The sequence below is a fragment of the Leuresthes tenuis genome, unplaced genomic scaffold (genome assembly GCF_036924035.1).
Source record: "Leuresthes tenuis unplaced genomic scaffold, fLeuTen1.0.hap1 SCAF_7, whole genome shotgun sequence".
NCBI lineage: Eukaryota > Metazoa > Chordata > Actinopteri > Atheriniformes > Atherinopsidae > Leuresthes > Leuresthes tenuis.
This window is the reverse complement of record NW_027325361.1, coordinates 8,841,134-8,860,664: the sequence shown is the minus strand read 5'-3', so window position 1 is coordinate 8,860,664 and position 19,531 is coordinate 8,841,134. Positions and strand designations below refer to the sequence as shown.

Genomic DNA, 19,531 nt, shown 5'->3' with positions numbered 1-19,531 from the left:
ACCATTGTTTTTTTGAAAAGCAGTGTGGGAACGTAGTAGCAATTGAGGTTTTGCATTCTGTGATGCTACTCCTCCCCTTATATGGTTTTGCAAGTACTTGTCTCATGTGTTATCTCTCTGAGTCATGTTCAAATTAATGATGACGGCTCTTACTTGTCCTGTCATGCAAGCAGATTTTAGATACGCCTCCAGTTGTAAGTCAGGAGAGTTTGGCTGTCAAGTTTCAATTGACTGTTAGAAGAAGTGAAACTTAAAACTGAGTTACTCATGCAAGCAATATCAAGTACAGTTTTAGACATTTCATATTTCCCGTTGTCTTTCTTTATCTTTTAAATGTAGATATAAACATGGTCAGAAGATAGTATTTCTACAACTTCGTCAATCCAACTCTATTTGCCATGATTTGAAAATCTTGTTATATTTAAGATGAAAGAAATGAAGCTAAAATAAAGTTGCTTTCATCATTAATAAATACCACTTCATGATTACCTCAAGTGTCAATTCATGTGTCATTGAAAAAGGAATGGCCATATCAGTTCTATCCAAGACTCCTGTTTTTCTCTTTTACAGTTGTGACTGATTTGCAGACCTTGTCTTTTGATCATGCTGTTTAAAATCAGTCCGATGTCTCATTAAGACATTCAGATATACTGCTGTACATGCTGTACTGCCTTAGATGTGTGCAAGTCTGCTGTGCTCACTTCTGGAAATGTCAGTGTTGGCTTTAACAGATGGTATGATCTTTTATTTTGTGTAAATTGGAGAGCTGCTTGCAGCACTATGATGATAAGAAGAATATAGTCGCAACAAGTGACCAAGATATCAGCAAATAAAACAACCATTATTTTCATCTCTCAAAATGACAAATAAATGGCCATTGCTACCTTTTTTTTACGATCAAAAACTTGACTTTCTTCTCTGCTGCACAGTGAAAAACTTTACACGATAGCATTCAGCTGTATTCTTTTAAAGCGATTCCTGCCCTTTTAACCATTATTTCTAATGCCTTCAGAAAATGTTGTATATGCTGTTATTCATCTCAAATCTGTCATCACAGCTGTTGTAGAAAGGAGGGCTTGGGTGTCAGTATACTTTACTGTTGTCAGCAGGCACTACGGCCCCCTGAGATGATACCAGATGCCACCTCTCTCTCTCACACAGCACGCACACACTGATATTTAAGGTAGACCTGGCTACTGAATCAAAGCTCTCTCTTTGATTCCAAACAAACAAAATTAAATATCACTTTAAAATGATTAATTCAACACTCAAGCACAAACATTAGTTTATACAGTAACTGTATGCATATATATTCAAATTTGAAGAAAAATAATTGTCAGCAATCAGAGCTATGAAAACATCATCATTACAGCTGTGTTTAACATTTACATTTGTTATCTGTTAAAACACCAGCCTCAAGTCAAGGGAGCCCACAGAAAAAGTAGTTTTGAAGTGTTTGAAGCCTTTTATTAGATGTTTATATAATGCTTAGAAATCGTAATAGGGGACTTCACCCAGCAACAGCGACAACAACCCATAGTTTGCATGCGCTTATAAGACACAGTGTAAAACTGTAGCAAGACTACTGCTTATACGTTCCCCACCAGTGCAGTAAAAAAAGCAGAAAGTTAATAAACCAGATTTTACATTTTGAATCTTGTTGTTTCATGGTTTTGTTGTGCCATTTCATTGAAGAAAGAATTGAACACAGTTTGCTCACTTTATCTTTTGGGTTGCTGCTTGTGTGTGTTGTATGCTTCTGTGTGTTTTCCATAGATATAAGTTTAATTAAAGCTATGAAGGCTGTCAGTGATGAATACGTTCTAACTCCACTCCAGTGACTCCACTCCAGAATTTAAATCTTCCTTCCAACTCTGCTGGCTGCCCTGAAGGGAACAGAGCCCTACACACACACATACACGCGCACACGCGCACACACGCACACAAATACTATACACACTCACGCACAGCATGGAGAGGAAGTATAGTCTGTGACGAGGAGAAGAGTCCACGAAGAGAGCGCATAGTGTGTCAGAGTGTGAACTAGGGCTGAAAGAGTTCCGTGATGTTACGTGCGGACTGCTGCTGCTGAGTAACATGAGATCGAGTGTGTGGAGAAGGTGTCTGGATGCCTTTTTGCTGCTTTTATTTGCACTACAGAGACGTTGGCTTGTGAATAATCTGCTGAGTAACTTTTCTTTAACAGAGGTGTTATAAGGAAAATAGCTTAAATTAGCTATGTATTGCTGTACAGATGAAAGGACAGTAGTAACTGTTTGTGTGATAAAGTGTGTATGAATTTTGTAATGGTGAGCATATGAGACGGGTGTTTGCTGTTTATCACTGTGCTGTTACTACTAATGATGCTGTGTATGGTAGTGTGTGACATTCATATATTAGGTGTGTGTACGAAGATTAGTTTTTGACACTAATACTTTTAGAATGTTTGTGATGCATTTGTGGTTACACATATGATGGTGTATGCCAGGTAGTGTGTGCATGAGTGCGTGTGTGTGTTGGGGAAATGTACCGGCGTTCACCCTGTGCCAGAGGAAGGGTTCATTTTGACTTCAGTGAGGAGGTCATCAGGAGACTACATGCTGCCAATCATGGCCATACTCACAGGTTAGGACCGACACACACACACACACACACACACACATGCATTTCATGTTGCCATGCTGTATCACATCTGAGCTAAGATTTCTGTTCTTTTGTTCATGTCCATCTTTATCAATTTTATGTGAGTTAGTCCAACAGCTGAAATAACTGACATCATTTAAAAAAGTTCCATGAGATCTTCAATTGTTTAGAGCTTGAATTATCACTGGTGTAGTTTTGAGCCTTACTTCCCATTTTAGAATTGAGCTTTCATCTCATGCATTTCTCATCATCCGCTGGTATGTGGTGAGATACTGTCACATGTGAACTGGACTGTTTTAGGGTGCAACAGTTTTTGCAGGGTGACGTTTAGAATAGGTTGTCTGCTGTGTTTGTGCTGTTTCGAGAGTCAAGTTGACTGTAATGCAAATCAGTCTGGAAGTGTTGCACTGGATTTGTTTATTACCATTACTTTTTTTAGCTACTGCATAAATATAGTCTGGTCTATGTTGCAAAGTAGCGACAAGATGACCTGAAGTATATAACCACAACAAGGACACATCGTGACATCGAGGGGTTTGAGAAGGCTCAGCCTTTAGCGACTGTCACAGATTTGACTGTTGCCATGCAGGATTTCTCATCTTCCTGCATTCATTTTTCTCTTGAGTCCAACTCTTGATGTGGAGACATCAAAGAGTGAGCTCATTGGACACATCTGTTTTTTTTTTTTTTTTTAAACAAAACAAAGGTGGTTAAAGTTGTAAAGTTACACTTTCTTAAAGCTTTTTCATGTGAGATACAAGTAAGTTTTACATACTCAAGCCTCTAAAATCTATTAAAATGAAAAAATGTGAAACTTATTGTGAACTCTGACTTGAAGCATACAACTGAAGAGTCTCTAAAGGACATGGATCACAAGCCAAAACAGGTGTTGCTTAATAGATGAGCTCACCCATACCTCATTTTCCCAAATGTTGCTGTATCAAACATGAATAAACCAAAACTTTGAAAGAACTTTGAAGAAAGAAGAAAGGGTTAAAACTGTGATACTTCTACACCCCAAGCTCTTAAAAATACGTTTTAAAAATATGTTTTCTAAGATTTAAACTTGTAATCTGAGGAGCCGTGTTTGGAATTTGTCCAGCTCAGAACAGTGGGTTGCGTTCTGGTTTATTATAAACTAGTTACACAGAAGTATTTATTTATTTATTTGTCATTTGATCAAAAAGTCATCAGATGTGTGCATAATCTATTTGTCCCACATATTACATATATTATTATAGATATATAGATATATGATCATTCTTATATATGATTTAAAACCTAAATGAAAAAATAGCCCTTTCCTCCTGGATTGATATTTCTACTGAAGGATGAGGCTAAATATGTATACATATATGTGTGTGTGTGTGTTATTGTTTTTTTCTTCATCATTTGGATATTCTGTTTATTTTCCTGTTTAATCAGTAATAATATAAAAGTTAAATTCAGCTACACACGGTCCGTTCTTACATAAATGATCAAATTTAAATTTGTTTGTGTCTCTGTCCCGTCCTCTCAACCCCCAACCGGTTGAGGCAGATGGCCACCCTCTCTGAGTCTAGTTCTGCTGGAGGTCTCTTTCTATTAAAAGCGTGTTCTTCCTCTTTGTGACACTCCATCCATGCTCAAGACAGGGGATTGAATCAAGCTAAAGATCGGTGCAGTCGGATGCTTTTCTTTTGCTGTGCTGCTTTTTTTTTTAACTTGAATTTAAGCATATTAGTTATTAATTGAACTTGTTTGCTTTCTTTATGAAGGACTAGGCTAAGTATCAACCCAAGAAGACTATAGGTATTCTGTCTCAGCTGGAGACGTGAGGCCAGTGGGGTGGGACCTTTGCAGTACAATTTTATTGGAAAATGTACAATTATATAAAATATCCTTTGAAAGAAGTGACAATGAAATAAGATTATTAAAGTGTAGATGCCTTAATGAAGCTGGAAAATATTCTTCAGGATGACTTGAAAGTATGATGCTCAATTGGGCCTGTACTGATGGTATGTTTTCCCTTTGTGTGTGGACAAAGTATATCTCTTTAGTCTTTTAAAACAAAAAAAAGATAATTTAATGTATATTAATGATTGTTTGGAGATGTTAAAGTCTGGAGGCATTAAGCATCCACCTCTTGTTGGTTTGGTTCCACTTTTGTGAATTACTGCTTCCTGTGGAAAGTACTGTTTTTTACTGAAGAAAGGAGAAGTACACACATGGTACACTGTACTCTGCTGCATGTCTGAATCATTAGACAGGTAGAGCCACATTAGCTTTGGGGAATAATTACTCCATAACTGCTCACTTACATGGCAGTGTGCACTGTGCGTGTATGTGCCTTTGTTTGTTTATATCATATTTGTATACATACCACTACCCATTGGCCCACATAGTGTATATATCCCAGGGATTGTTTCCCACATATCAAGCCAGAACAGATTATATCCTGGAGAGATGGGCTTAGCCAAATATTTGGTCAGTGACCCGGATGCCTGTGGCACAATAACAAAGATTACGGCTTGTTTTATCTATATAGGAGGTTTTGTGGATGCTGGCTCCCATTCATATTCGCACCATGAGATGCTAGTTACATCACATCTCAGAACAGTATCTGTTAAGAAATTGTGTTCTGGCTTTTAACCATTTATGAGCTCTAAATTGGTAACTTTTGAAAAAAATCAATGTTATATTAGATGTCGTCATGCGATTCTCTACATTTAGGAGCCTTTTGGGTTGAAAGATATGTGCAACATTAAATGTAAAATGAGTGGTTATTAATCTGAATTGCATATTTTTTAAGTATCAGCTGTTGGCAGAACTATCCTCAGCTGCTCTGAGTTTACAATTCAACACTATACATTACTCTATCTGAGTAACCCTGAGGCTGCTCTTTAATTTTATCTTTTATTCTGTTCTATGTTGAATAGCTGTCAGCATTTAAAGATGGATTTCTTTTCAGTTTGGTGACCCTTTTTTTTCCAGGCAGGACTTTGAATAGCAGTGTTGTGTGCTTGCATGCCCATGGGTGGAGTGCAGCACTGTGTTGTAGAGTTTTGTGGTTTAGAAGTTTTTTATTTGCAGTGCACTTTACTTACGGTATAGTATGTTGCTATGGAGATGCATATACAAAAAAAACGTGGAAAGGACTCTACTGTGGTTATGTGGTCTTGGCTTTTGATTTCTGGATGACTGGCCAAAGCTGGAATTAGGTGCTGCTGTGAAGTGGGCTGGATGATGATGATGATGATGATGGTGATTACGTCAATTATGATAATTGCAAGTTGATGATAACAAGTGATAATAATAATGATGGCTGGGAAGATCACAAGAATTAAATCAATGATGACTCTGTGACTGGAGATGATGATTATGATTATAAGGGTCGAGAGCACAATGCCAAGGTTAAGACGATGGTTCCAAGCACAAAAAAAGCTGTACAGAAGTAACAGAAATGCATCAATCCTTTTATAAAATGAACACCTGTTCATGAACATAAAATGCTCCACTACTGTTCCAATTTCAAACCTACAGTTGCACTAGAAGCCATATGCAAAAATATTCAAATGATTTTATCATGAAAAATTTTAAATGCAATAATACATCTAATTTTGAGCATCAGTGCATACAAGAAAAGAATGTTTCCCTAAGGCTAGTTGCAGTAGGGATTACTTTATATAGTTTGCAGTAGCTATAAACCAAAAGGGGCCAAAAGTCACAATACAGGTCTGGCAAGTTTTGAGAAGATTAATGAAAAGAGAGAGAAATGTTTTAAGTCATTTTAATTAAATGTCCTCTATTTGGCCTTGAACTTTAATGAAACCATATTAAAAGTTGCAAGGGGAAATGTTTCTTTGATGGATAGATTTTTTTTAAAAGCAATGAATTACAGTTTCTTCTTTTTTTGTTTTTTGTTTTGTTTGGGACAAGAGAGACTTGCTTTGGGGATGCTGTGAAGAGAAGGTAAATGTATTAAATAAGTTGCATTAAATTAAAAAAAGATGAGCTATATTACAGATAACCCAAGATTAAGTAGAGCATTTGAATGTTGACTAACATTCTACTGTTGGTTGGCTGCTCCACCCTCTCCAAATAACATCTCTTGGAAGTTATGAGTTTGTGTGTCTTACAAGGAGGATGAGGAACTATGACTGTGGGCAGCCTGATTGTGAATATAATGGAAGTGTGCTTCTACACTGCAATTTACCAACCCAGGAATGTTTTTTATAGTGACATTTTATTCGATTTTTTCCCCTGCTCTCCACTCAGTCTCTGCTGTCAGTTTTTACACATGGTCACTTTGTCTCATCCCCTCAAACATGTGTTTCAGTATTTCTTTTTCTTTTTTTGAGTTCGGCCATTTAATTCACATTGCCGATCGCTCTCACCCCCTGCTCTATATAACACATTGACTTCCTTCGCACATGCTTGTACACACCACACACTAAAGCCTTTATCATGTCTGCTGTCATCAAACCTTCGGTCAGCACTGTTTTGTGTTTCCTCTTGTGACATGAGGGCTGTGTATTTAGACTGTAAATGATTCTGGATGAGAACATCTGCTGGATGACTTTGTACCTAAATGTGCATGCATAATGACTTGGTGCAGACCTTGATTATGTTAGTGGCCTCATTTCTATTAATAAATCTTGTATCTAGTTTAACTCCTGAGTTGTCTACTTTTTTTGGCTAAAGAGGACAAAAGGTTGTATAACATTTCATTTTGACTGTTTGTATGAATTAGAAGCTAAAAGCAACAGTGATTGTGGGTGCAATTCAGGTGGCTCATTTGTGCTTTTTGCAGAGGTGGAGAGTAGGTTCTTAATTGTATAATGCATGCTTTTGTAAAGTTGCCCTAATCAAAAATAGATACTGTTCATTTTTGGATTAGTGCATGGGAAAGAAAATTAGGTATCAAACTATATAAATAGTTGAGATATATTGAGAAAGTCTTCAGACCAGTCTTCAGCTTGGGTTTCCTGTGTTTTCACAAGGCTTTTGATGGTAGATGTAGGGAGTTGGTGTTAAGATTCAGCTCTCTGCAAACAATTGTGAAGCATACTGTCAGCTCAGACAATCTGTTTGTTGTGAATGAATGGACGTAAAGTTGCCTTGTCGGTCTGATCATAAGGAAATACAAAATTACTTTACTTCCATGTAAGTCCATCATAACTTTGTGGTGCAAAGGGAATAGCAGGCTGTAAGCACAGTTTTGGGGATATGTTGATTCTATGTAGCAAAACCTATGCTGATGTGTGGTTTAGTATTTAATAAGTGGTGGAAAGTACTAAAGTAACTTTATTTTAGCGCAGTGCTTCAACATAATTTTGATCTACTTGTACTTTAATTTGAATAATTTCTTTTTAAGTTACTTAATACAATCGTTCCACTAAATTCCAGAAGGGAATTATTATTATTTTAACACCCCTACATTTGTTTTGTCAGCTGACATCCCAAAAAAAGCTCTTGCTCAACCCACTATAAAATTTGAGATTTGAGTTGATTTGTATGCCAAAAAATTTTATTTCCTGGTGGCCCCTTTCTGAGTAGCTTTTAGCTTTAGCTCGTACATCAGGAAACCATCAGATTATCCAAACTAAGAGTGCTGTAGATAAGACACTGACTGTCCATAAGTACTTCACACAACCTTGCTTCAAAGAAATACCCTGTTTAAGTGTGACTCCTACGAGGAACAGGTTTCACATGGTGAGATGACAATGTGGCACTTATCAATTCATCTTCTTGTTTAAGTGGCCAGGATGCAAAATGATCATAATGCAATGTTTAGAGTGAGGCATGAGTTGAGCAGCATGGAAAAAAAGGGGACTCGACCTTTAGGTATTTTCAGTGTTAAAATTGCTGAAACTGGTGACCTAATGGAATGTCATTTAACATTTTGGTTTCATCCTCCAGTGATCAAGTGGAACTCGTTTGATGCTGTAGAATTGTAATTACTCATATATTTGAAATGTCTGCATCAGGATGTGTATTTTTAAGTAAACTAGGTTAATTTTGGTATTTCAGTAGCAAATTCATGTAAGGGAAATCTGACAGAGATCTTTGGAATGTCAAATAGAGCTTCTATTTTTGGCCTGTTCGATTCACTCAGCTCATCAGTCCTTTTGAGGTATTTCAGAGCTTTGGCACATTTCACTGAGCCAGTTGGTCGGATGACAAAGTTCCTCTTTTAAAGGGTCTACTGCATGCTGCATGTTTCTGCTTATTCTTCAGAGCCAAATTATTTGTAGTGATGGCAAGTTCTACTACCAGTGCAATACAACAGACGTTTTCAAGTCACTTGATATTGTTTACACGATCACTATAGTCATTTAATAGCAGAAGTAAACCCACTTCATCTTTGATTTGAAGAAATGATATGTAAAGTTGACTAACACTAGGAAAAACAGGAGGCGTTACCATAGCACCTCTGTTTGCTCAACCCGGCAGGCAAATGGTCACTGGTTTCCCGTCACTAACACACAGGAAGGAAGAGATTAATTCAAAGAGTAAGAATGTTTTCTGTGACGCTTTAAGCCTCACTCTTTTACAAAGCAAAGGTGTCTGTGTCCTCTCAACAGACTGTGGCCAAGTTAGAGCTGTAGTCATTACCATTTTTTTTATTTCAGTTTAAGCTGCGGGAGAATTTCAATGTTCTTGCAAACAGATGGAAGTCATTCCACCCTCCTGTCAAGCAGAAAAAGAAAACATATATGTTTGAAAGATAGTATTTTTTCATCATTACCTGAAAGACTGTTGGATTCTTAAGTCCGTCCTAGATCAGGATTTCACTTTGTAACCTGCACTTATGCTGGAACTATAGTAGAATTTGTTTGGTGCTTTTCTGTCATTAACTTACTTTGTAATGCTTTATTGGCTAACAAACATGAACTGAAGCAGCAGTGTTGGCATATTTTCTTCAAGGTTCCAATATGTATCGTTCCTCCAATGCTCCACAGTTTTTCTCTTTTAGGTCTTGAAAGTTAATAGAATTAACATCTTACCATTTACTTATTTTACCTGTTTTTGCTCACTGCTACCTAGGGTAATCTCTTGCATAATTTTCAGAAGCAGCACAAAGTAGATTTTAAGGAGCAACATAGCATGTGTGGCATGTGAGAGACCAGCAGTGAGAGACCAGCTGGTGAACATGATGGAGCATGTACAGTTGCACTTTAAAAGTAATTTCCCTCTGAAACTGGTAGCTAAAAACGGGACTAAATGAGAGAGAACATTTTAATTATATTTGCCACATGGCCAGACACAATAATCAATTTAATCCAATTCTTTGTAACTGTTGGCTGTGTGAACAGAACTGTTTGATCACAAGATCTATTTCTTACTTAAATATTATTAATATGTCACCTAACATTCACCCTAAAAGTCATATTTCACATGAGTAGATTATTCCAAGATGAAGTACACTTTCAAAACACTACACTGTATAGCTGTCCTATTAAAGTTTAGTTATTAGATAATTAGTCTGGCCACACCTATTTAGTTTTACAGCTAATATTTTTACACATAAAGGAACTCATATCTATCGCTGGCACTTACTTGACAAAGTTGAGATCTGACTAAAGACTAAATACAAAAGATTAAATAACATTCTGATGATCTAATCATCTTAGTCCTCTCTAAGCCTCTCAGCTCATTCAATGTGTTGCTTTTTCCCCTCGAAGAACAGTAAACTGAATTGGTTTAGGTTTTGCACAGTTGTTTAGAGAAAACATGAATGACTAAAGAAGTTCACTTCTAAGTTTGCTGCAGCAGCACATTGGAAGGTCAAAGAGAGAGGATGAGGAGGAGCCTCTTTCCTCAAGCCATACAGCTGTTTAATGAGACCATTGTTTAGTCCACTGACTCTCACACATCCTGGTGCGCAGCACATACTGTTTAATTTTCAAATAAGCATCTTGTTACAGCTTCTATGCCCACTTCCCCTTCAGGTTGCACCTGCACAATTGAGTGCACTCTATTTTGATAATGTACTATCACTACTATTCTTTACACACAACACATGTAAGTAGTCTTCACAATACACTTAAACTGTAACTGTAACAGCATAATACACATATTCTATTTTTATAGTAAATTTACGTCCTAAATAGTCAATTTACATGTGATTATTAAATGTATCTTTTATTTTTACAGGACAAGTTCTCAAAGAATTTCACTACAAAGTGTATAAATGTTTATGTGAAAAAATAGACAATTTAGCATCTTGTGCTAATAAAATCAGGTTGTTTTTTTAACCACATAAGCTGGCATAGTTTTTTCCTCAGTGCTTTAAACATCCTCTCTGGTTCTTAAGGACGTCATATCCATTTGCTTTGAAGTAGCGTGCCTTTATGCTGACATGCACTAGTCACATCTGCTTTGTTTTTCGTATACAGACCCGAACAGTGATAGATGACCTGGATCCCTGGCTCACTGTCACATCTTTATCCCACAAATAGTCAGGAGAAACAACGTCAACACCAACATCACTATAACTTCACTTAAACAACACAATGAAGACCTTAATGTTACATTTCCTATTTAAGAGCTTATAAATTAGGTAAAACTTGCTTTCTGTACTATGGTGATTTGGAGGTACTGCGCTTTTTTGACTTAACTAATTTGCTTTTATTTGTTTTGTTTATTTCCTTTACTTATCCCGGTAATACCCCACCAGGGCAACGTAGCCAAGACAGCACTCTATATTAAAATACAACTTAAAAACTTATTATGCAGATTGGGCATAGTAACTCCCACACTATAATAAGGCATAATGAATAAAAGTGTGTCACTCTTGAGTGTCACCTCCTCTTACATGCTTTTGTGCTGCATTAGTAAACACAAACTGGTCCTTTCACTGCGGGTATGAGCCAGTTTTCAGATGCAATAATTTCAACCATCTACTTCTCAGATACTGTTATTATATATCGGTATGTCTTCAAACCCTCAAAGGTGTAATATATGAAAAAGATTGTATTTGTGACCTAAATGCAGTTGTATTCAATATTAGATGATGGCAGGTGGTTGAAAATCATTACTGATGGTACTTTATCCCACAGTGTGTCAGATAGTTGTATCAATGCTATATCACAGTCAGTCGCCATCAGATTCAGCAAACAGGATACTGAATACAACACCATTGTCTCACAGCTGGAAAAGTGGAGGAGTCATTTCCTTTTGGGAATAAAAAGAAAAACAAATTCTACGTATGTGTGTGTGTTTAAGACGTATTATAAGAGATGTTATTTTTTAGGTCACTTGATTTTCAGATTTTCAGTTTATTGTCCAAAAAGTGTCTTTCTGGTTCCAAAGTAGCTGGTGTAACTGGTTAATGATTTGTATATTGATTGCTGTTAGGATCAGCAACAAAGAAAGTTGTCTTTTTATTTTTCTTTGTCTTTGATTTAGATCTGTTCTTCTTGTAGTAGTTTTGCTTGGACTCATCTTGAATTTATTAATGGTGAGAAGCCTCACTGCTTCTGTCAATGTGTCATCCTTTCAGGGAGTTCAGTTGATGAACAGAAAGATGCAGCTGGGTCATGGGAAAGTCATTTTGAGTCATTCTTTCAAATAATTCTGAGGTCAGAGGGAGCACGTCCTGATTCTTTTAGTGAAACATAAGAGCAAATTGTGTGTCATTATTCCCGGTGACGGTGAGATCCTTTTAATTCCCGCTCACGTATTATCTGATTCCTTAAGGTCATGTTGGTTTGACTTATTTCCTCTCTACTTTGGAAGATCATAATTAGAATAGAGCAGCTGAACTGTGGTTGTCTTGTTCTCATCCTCTGTGACCTGGTGGCCTGCTTTAGGTTGACAGAGCAAAGCTTAAGATTTTTTTTTAACACTTTCAGTTGTTTACATCTAAGATCCAACCGATTATTTTGATCTGGACATGAACAGGAGAAAGCATGAATGAAAAGTGCAGAGCAGTTTCCCCAGACAGACACAACAGGATAAGCCCATATTTCATGGTGAAAGATCTTTATTTGTCTTTGGGTTGTTTTTTTTTACATATCCCCTCTAGTTTGTAGTTAGTTTATAGTTAGTTATTCGTCTAAGCTTTAAGGTATAGTCTTTGCATTACTGAGTTTTCAAATGCATCTCTCAGTTATCATTCTGTCAATTTAGCTGTAGAATGAGATGTGTTGAAAGCCGAAGAAAGCCAGCAAGTGGATGCTGGAGTTCCCAAAGGTCTCGAGTGATCTTTTAGGATGAGATATATTTAGTTTTTCTCCACGGCCTCATCAGTTAGAGGGGGGTTGACGTCAGTGCCATCTAGGGATCAACAAGACACCAACACTGGTATTTGCCTCTCGCAAGAGAGTCAATACAATTTGTTCTAATATTATGTTTTTACAGGACAGTTAGGGAGCCCTCAAATGTAGATTTTTGAGCTACAGTTAGCTGAAGAGCTACCCTGTAGTGTGAATGAGCTGATAAGGAGTCTTATTTTTGAATAATACTTAAAGTTCTGTATTTTTCTTCTTATGTTTTATTCAGATGGATGTGCTGTTTCTAACATGACACATTAATCATCAGTCATCTGTCTGTAATAGCGTGTTACAACACTGACATGATTCACATAATGCATTAGAGAGACAGGAATGACTTGGATTATAGTATGCATCACTGCTGATTAAGTTGTGATAGAAGAAGAGGGGAAAAATGATTACATGACAGGTTACTTAGTTAAAACATACAGTTTTGTGAAACATGAACTTTGAGTATTTTACTCTTCCACCTCTCACTGGATACATTTTGAATCCTTTGATGCTTAAATTATATTTTTCTTTCAGTAGTTCTTTCCTTTTTTGAAATACAGGGTGTTTACTTGAATTTGTGTCCTTTTACATTGTGTTATTACAACACTGTAGTAAAATAAAATCAGTTTGAATACTTCTACCACTGACAGTTTAAAGTCTGCTCTAACTTGTAGACCTCTTTCCATTTCACCGCTTCTTCTCTTCCCAGTGCATGTAGATGCTAAGAAAAAGTCTTTGAGGCCAGGCCTGGCAAAAAAAAAGAATTGAGTTTTATTTTGTACTTCTTCTTCCTAGACTAGAGTCTGTGAAACTTTCGATTTTGTGTTGGAAAATAAAGGAAGAGTGTACAGTTGTGAGACCTGTTTGCAGAAGGGTTGGCTGCACTCCAGAACAGGTCGTTTCTCCATGTGATCATAACACAAAGCAGTGGATTAACCCGACGACAAAGCTGTAAAATGCAATGCACAGAATATGATGGAGCCATCCAATTAAATTCATGTTTAAGCCACACCAACATTTTTTATTTACTTTTAAACTTGTCTGGTTATTGATTTTATTTATTTTTTATACACATATGTATATATAGATTACTACAGTGCATCACTGTGATTTGATTAGCTGCAGGAAATTACGTCAGCAAAAATAAGTAGCAAAATGTCATGACCGAAAAAAAATAGAAGGGGCAGTTAAATAGCTGTGCACTGAGCTACCACTTATTGTCATTACTGTGGGAAAGTCTTTACAGACAGAAGAGAGGCATTAACTAAAAAAAGCATAGTTTTCATAGTCTGGTATCAGTATTTTGAACGGGTGTATCTGGACTTAATTAGTTCACAATTGAGGGTAGACTATGATTTGGAGCATCAGTCACTTGTGCTCTTTTGAAATGGATCTTTTTAGTAATTTTAACCTTTGGAAAAACTTCCAATAGAAACAGCAGTCTTCAAGTTATCGAAAGCAGCCTATGCTCTGATTCTGGGTTCTCGTTTAGCATTTAGTTGATGGCGTAGAACAGTGTCTCCCAACCGTGGTCCTCAAGGTACACAGCCCTGTATGTTTTCTATGTGTCCTTACTCCAACACTGCAGATTCAAATATATGGGTCAGCTCTCCAGCTCCTTAAGCTCTGCAGAAAGCTGATGAAGACCCAATCATTTGAATCAGGTGTGCTGGAGCAGGGAAACATGGAAAACATGCAAAGCTGTGCACCTTGAGGACTGGGGTTGGGAAACACTAGCAAATAAGACGGCATCATCAGCAACTGTGGCCAAAGAAGTAGGGAGGAAGGTGGACTGAACATATCACTAATGTCTTGTGTTCTTCATAACACTGAATGACCAATTTTTCTGCTGTGTGTGTCATATTAAATGTTGTGTTATTTCTGCAAATAAACTGCTTTCATTCTTCTTACTACACCTAACCATCTGTGTGAAAGGGCCATTTTACAGTTTTCTGTTGCTTCCCGAACATAAACCTTAAATCTACCTGTAAAGACAAATTTCAGGTTTGCAGTTTTTGATATTATAGGTCCAGCGTTGCTTATCCATCATATCTTGTTACTGCAAAATTCCTACAACTTTCCAATGATCCAAAGGTCTGTAGTGAGTTTTGTCTTTAATGTTTGTAAATCCCAAAACTTCTGGAATTTATTTAACATGCAGTACTGACCTAAAAAATCTCTCTTCTCTTTTTTCCTCTGAGAGCTAGTTGATTTAGTTGTGATGTTGTTTAATTTTGAAACCAAATATCTGCATGTTTTTAAAAGCAAAATGTATATATTGAAGATTTTTTTTGGCATTGATGTTGATCTAATATTGGGGTTGTCCATTTCCATTATCTTGTCTCATTTACTTCCTGTATTTCTTCCCACTTGGGAGTAATCAATTTAGTCTATTTAGGCCTAGAAACCACATAGAAATTAAATTTTTTAATTTCAAATTAAGCCCCAAATGTCCAACAAATGATCAGACTTCATGAGTGTTCTCAGGAGCATCTAAAAGAGCAGACAGTTTATGTGCTGCAGTATATGATATGAACATAAAGCTATTTTTATTACAGCAAAAGCCCTTTTCAATACTGTCCATTAGAGTCTATTAAAAGAATAGTTTTGCATTTGCAGTCAGTTTGATATCTTTATGTCTGGTCATTTTGTTCTCTGGAAAATCATCCTTTAATCATCTTTCCATCCCCTCACAAACACTTTTCTTTTTCATGTCTGAGTTTGTAGTGTAACCAGTGTCTTTTTTTCCTGTCTATGTACAATACAAAAGGTGCAATAGGGGAAGAACAAAGTAAAAGAATATGCTGACTTTTAGAAACTCAAACTTGAGTGAAAACAAGCAAAAAAGTAAATGTCATACACAGTTTGGAGTGTATCTTGGAAGGTGCATCAGAGCCGGTTTAAACAAACAAAGGGAAACAAAAAAAGAAAGCCGGTCGTGGTGGTTCGACCTCAGCGATGTCTCTTTAAAAACCACCACACCCTTCCCCCATTCCTCCACTTTCTCCCTCTTGTGAATGTGCAAGCCTCATTCTCGCTAATTCTTATTAGTGAGAACACTGCTCACTCAAGCATGTAAACTTGCCCTTTCTGGGCTGGTCATACCAAGTCTTTTCATAAACATGAATGTGTGTGTTGAGTGTGTGAATGCAGCTTATCTTTTAAGGAGATGTTGATATGCAAAATAATAATGATAAATAGTGAATGTTTCCTCCTCCTTCAAGCTCAGTCATTAAAACCTAATCAAGTCCATACAGTGTTTGATAGTGACAACAAAAGGTAATCAGCTGAAATTGCAGGAAGGCTAGAGGCTCTTGCTGTAGACTGATCTCCGAGCCTGATAACTTATGTCGTTGCTTGGATGTTTTCTTTTTGGACTTCAGAGCTGAGAGCCTTTAAGAAGTTTGTTATGCAAGTTATGTTTAGTCTACCTATGTTTGTTTCCCTGAACAGCCTGAAGCCAATTCCAGTATTCTTCTTACTTTAAAAAAAACATTTATATTTATCCCTTATTTTATATTGTAATATTTACCTCTTAACAACATTGTGCTTATCTGTTCTCAGCTTCGATGTGGAGAATGGCCCGTCTGCCAGCTGCAGCCCTCTGGACCCCCAGGCCTCCCCTGGCTCTGGTCTGGTCCTCCACACCAATTTTCCAGGACACAACCAGCGCAGAGAATCCTTCCTCTACCGCTCTGACAGTGACTATGAACTGTCCCCCAAGTCCATGTCACGAAACTCCTCCATCGCCTCTGAACTGTAAGTAGAAACTAATAACGACAGTTGACACAAATAGTTTCATGTTTGGAATGCCTGCACAGATACATTTACAGAGCATGACAAATAAATAGATGAGATAAATGACCGAATATAAACAATAAACTAATGCCTGAATATGATATTTGATCACTTTCACTTTACTTTAACTTACGAGGGAGATGTTGTTAAAAATGATTTTTCTTTTTTGACAGTATTTGGGTGTCTGAATTAAATAAGCTCAGAGCTAACTGTGGACTTTGACAATAACATGAGCTCAGCGTGCAACACTGATGATGGTTGCTGTGCTACTTATAGTAAAACTAAAACATTTAAAAAACACTTTGAAATTAGAAATCATTGGGTTTCATTAACTGAAACAAATGTCAATGCTTTAAGGGTCTGGTGACTGAAGAACGGGCCGAATCTAACACAGCAAAAGTGTCTGTGGGAAACACATTACCTTGTCTCCCAACACATGAGAAAAAAAATCAGTTTTAATTAAAGACATATCGCATGGCACAAGTTTACATGTGAATGAGCGCCCTGGCCTGTCTCCCCTGAGTGGCCTGTATGTGTAATCCCAAACATAGCAATCAGGTTGTATATTCTCTCAAACACTAAATTTTGAGGCCTAATATTACAAACCTAACATTATCCCTGCTTGACGACTAATTGATGTGTCAGAAGATGTCTGAGCAACCAGATATAGTCTTTTCAAGTATATTAAATATAGTCTTGGATACATTTATTTGGTTGCTATGTTATGATACCATATTTCTATGAAAGTCTTTCCTGTTTATAGTTTATGAATTTGTATGCAGTCTAAAAGCAGAGAGCGTTGTCACTAGTTTCAAGTATTTTATTTCAAACACACAGCAGTCAGAATACAGTTAATATTAATCTTGTTTTTGTAAAACTACTGTTAGTTAGAATCAGCCTTCTCATTTATTACCAAACTCTCCCATATTTTACTTTACTAACTGTTGGAGTTTAGAGACAGAAACTGTTTTCTCCAAAAACACTTGGCTATATTTACTGTTTTGCATATGTTTTTAAATTTTATTGAACAGTAACACGAAAGAAATTGGCTAGTTTATTTTTCTTGCAACTCTCCCTCGAGTTGCAGGATGTAACACCCCTATCATAAAAACATATCTCTGTGTGAATTAGTATAACACATATATTTGTTGTCATGTTGAAGAAGGCCTCAAAGAAGCCATTAAAAGCCCACATAAATGTCAAAGGACTGTAAAGCAAAAGGACATGCTGCAGGGGTGGAAACTGATGTTTTGAGCTGGTATTTCAGCCCCCAGGAACTTTAGGACAGTTTCAGGCCAGTTTCTATTTTCATTATTATGGTTTACATGCACTCATAAGCAAAATAATTGTGAAACTCAGTTAAGACAAATAAGTCACATATTCTGATATGATTAGATCTAAACTGGAGTCTTATAAACAGTGCCTGATGAACGTTATAGGAAGTGTGTGTTACACATGGACAAACATGAAAATTCTTTTGTTTTGTTATACATGTACAAGTATATAAGTAAAGTGCATCACTGGATCTCATGCAGGCTGCACAACTGCACTGCCACCTATTGGAAGGTTTGGTTGTGGTGCGCTCTATAGCAGGGCTGGGTTAAATTACTTTTAAAGAGTTCTTCACTGACTGTATGATTTCAAATGCAATAGAACCTAATACTAGTCTGCCATTTAGAAAGGAGTAGTTTATCTTAAACAGCACAAATATTCTCAGTAGTAATACGCCTGTTTTTGACCCATGACCAACCTCCCATGCTCTGTCCTTGGGCTACTCCTTCAGTTAATTATAGGATGAATGAAGTTGCCAGGGTCGGTGGTAATCATTGCTTATGGGCATTACTTTACACATCTAAGTCCATGGATTAATATGCACTGATGGTTCAGTAAAAAGTATAGTTAAAAATTCATGTCATGATGTATTTATACCTGGTAAAGAATAAAATAGGGAAGAGAAAAATGACATTAATTCTTTGTGATTTCTTCACATTTTGAAATTTGGATCTAAGCTAACCTTTTTCTGGCTGTAGCTTAACTTAATCTGAGTCCATCAATCTGTTAAACTGAACAAGGGAGTTTTTGTGTGTGTGAAACAAGTCAAATAAGTCACATAAATACCTGAAATTGTTTCCAGAAGACTGAGCTGGAATGATTTTTCAGTGACAGCCATGTTGTTTGAACTTTGACTGTCTTGTATCTTAGAATACTAAATAATACCCTACAAAAAATGTGTCTACATCACTCAGAAAGACTGTAGGTATTGGAGTTTCAGTGGAAAATAGTGTTGCATTTTTCATCTTTTGGCTAAGGAGACAACTTTGAACTCTTGTATTTAGTGTGCATTGTGTTTGGGAAAATGTTTCTTACTGTGGTTCTTTTCGCATTATGTTTGCAGACATGGTGATGACCTGATCGTGACTCCCTTCGCTCAGGTAAATATCTCAGCGTCTCTTAGACAAAAATCTACTGTGGCTTTACTGAGCTCTATTCTGTAGTAAAAACATAATGGTTAGGAAACAGTGATTTAGACTAAATGTGCAAATGTCCAGAATTAAAATGAGCATGCAAATGTAATCATTGCACTGTGCTAAAAAAACTGCATTCCCAAGGAAAAAAGATGAAGGCTGCTAAGTCAGCAATGCACTAAGAATGTTATAGATCATCTCTCTCTTCCATTCTAGGTTTTAGCAAGCCTTCGAAGTGTAAGAAATAACTTCACTGTACTGACCAATGTCCAGTGTGCCTCCAGCAAGTAAGTATCACTGAATCAAGAACAGAAAACAAACATATTTCTTTTCCTTTTATTTCTTCTTCTTTTTGCAGCCTCAATTATGAAAATG

General features: G+C 36.7%; 1 protein-coding gene across 3 annotated transcripts in view; it reads left to right on the top strand.

Moving 5' to 3' along the window:
- Positions 1 to 19,531, top strand: part of pde4ba (phosphodiesterase 4B, cAMP-specific a) — a 155,753-nt gene that overhangs the window by 88,030 nt on the left and 48,192 nt on the right. For 2 of the 3 annotated variants that reach the window (XM_072389129.1, XM_072389130.1), the window contains 3 exons: positions 16,458 to 16,652; positions 19,087 to 19,123; positions 19,373 to 19,443. In XM_072389129.1, the coding sequence (XP_072245230.1) occupies positions 16,458 to 16,652; positions 19,087 to 19,123; positions 19,373 to 19,443 (303 nt within the window). Of the gene's footprint in view, positions 1 to 1,992; positions 2,626 to 16,457; positions 16,653 to 19,086; positions 19,124 to 19,372; positions 19,444 to 19,531 lie in introns of those variants that run through there. The other variant, XM_072389131.1, reaches the window with a different exon arrangement.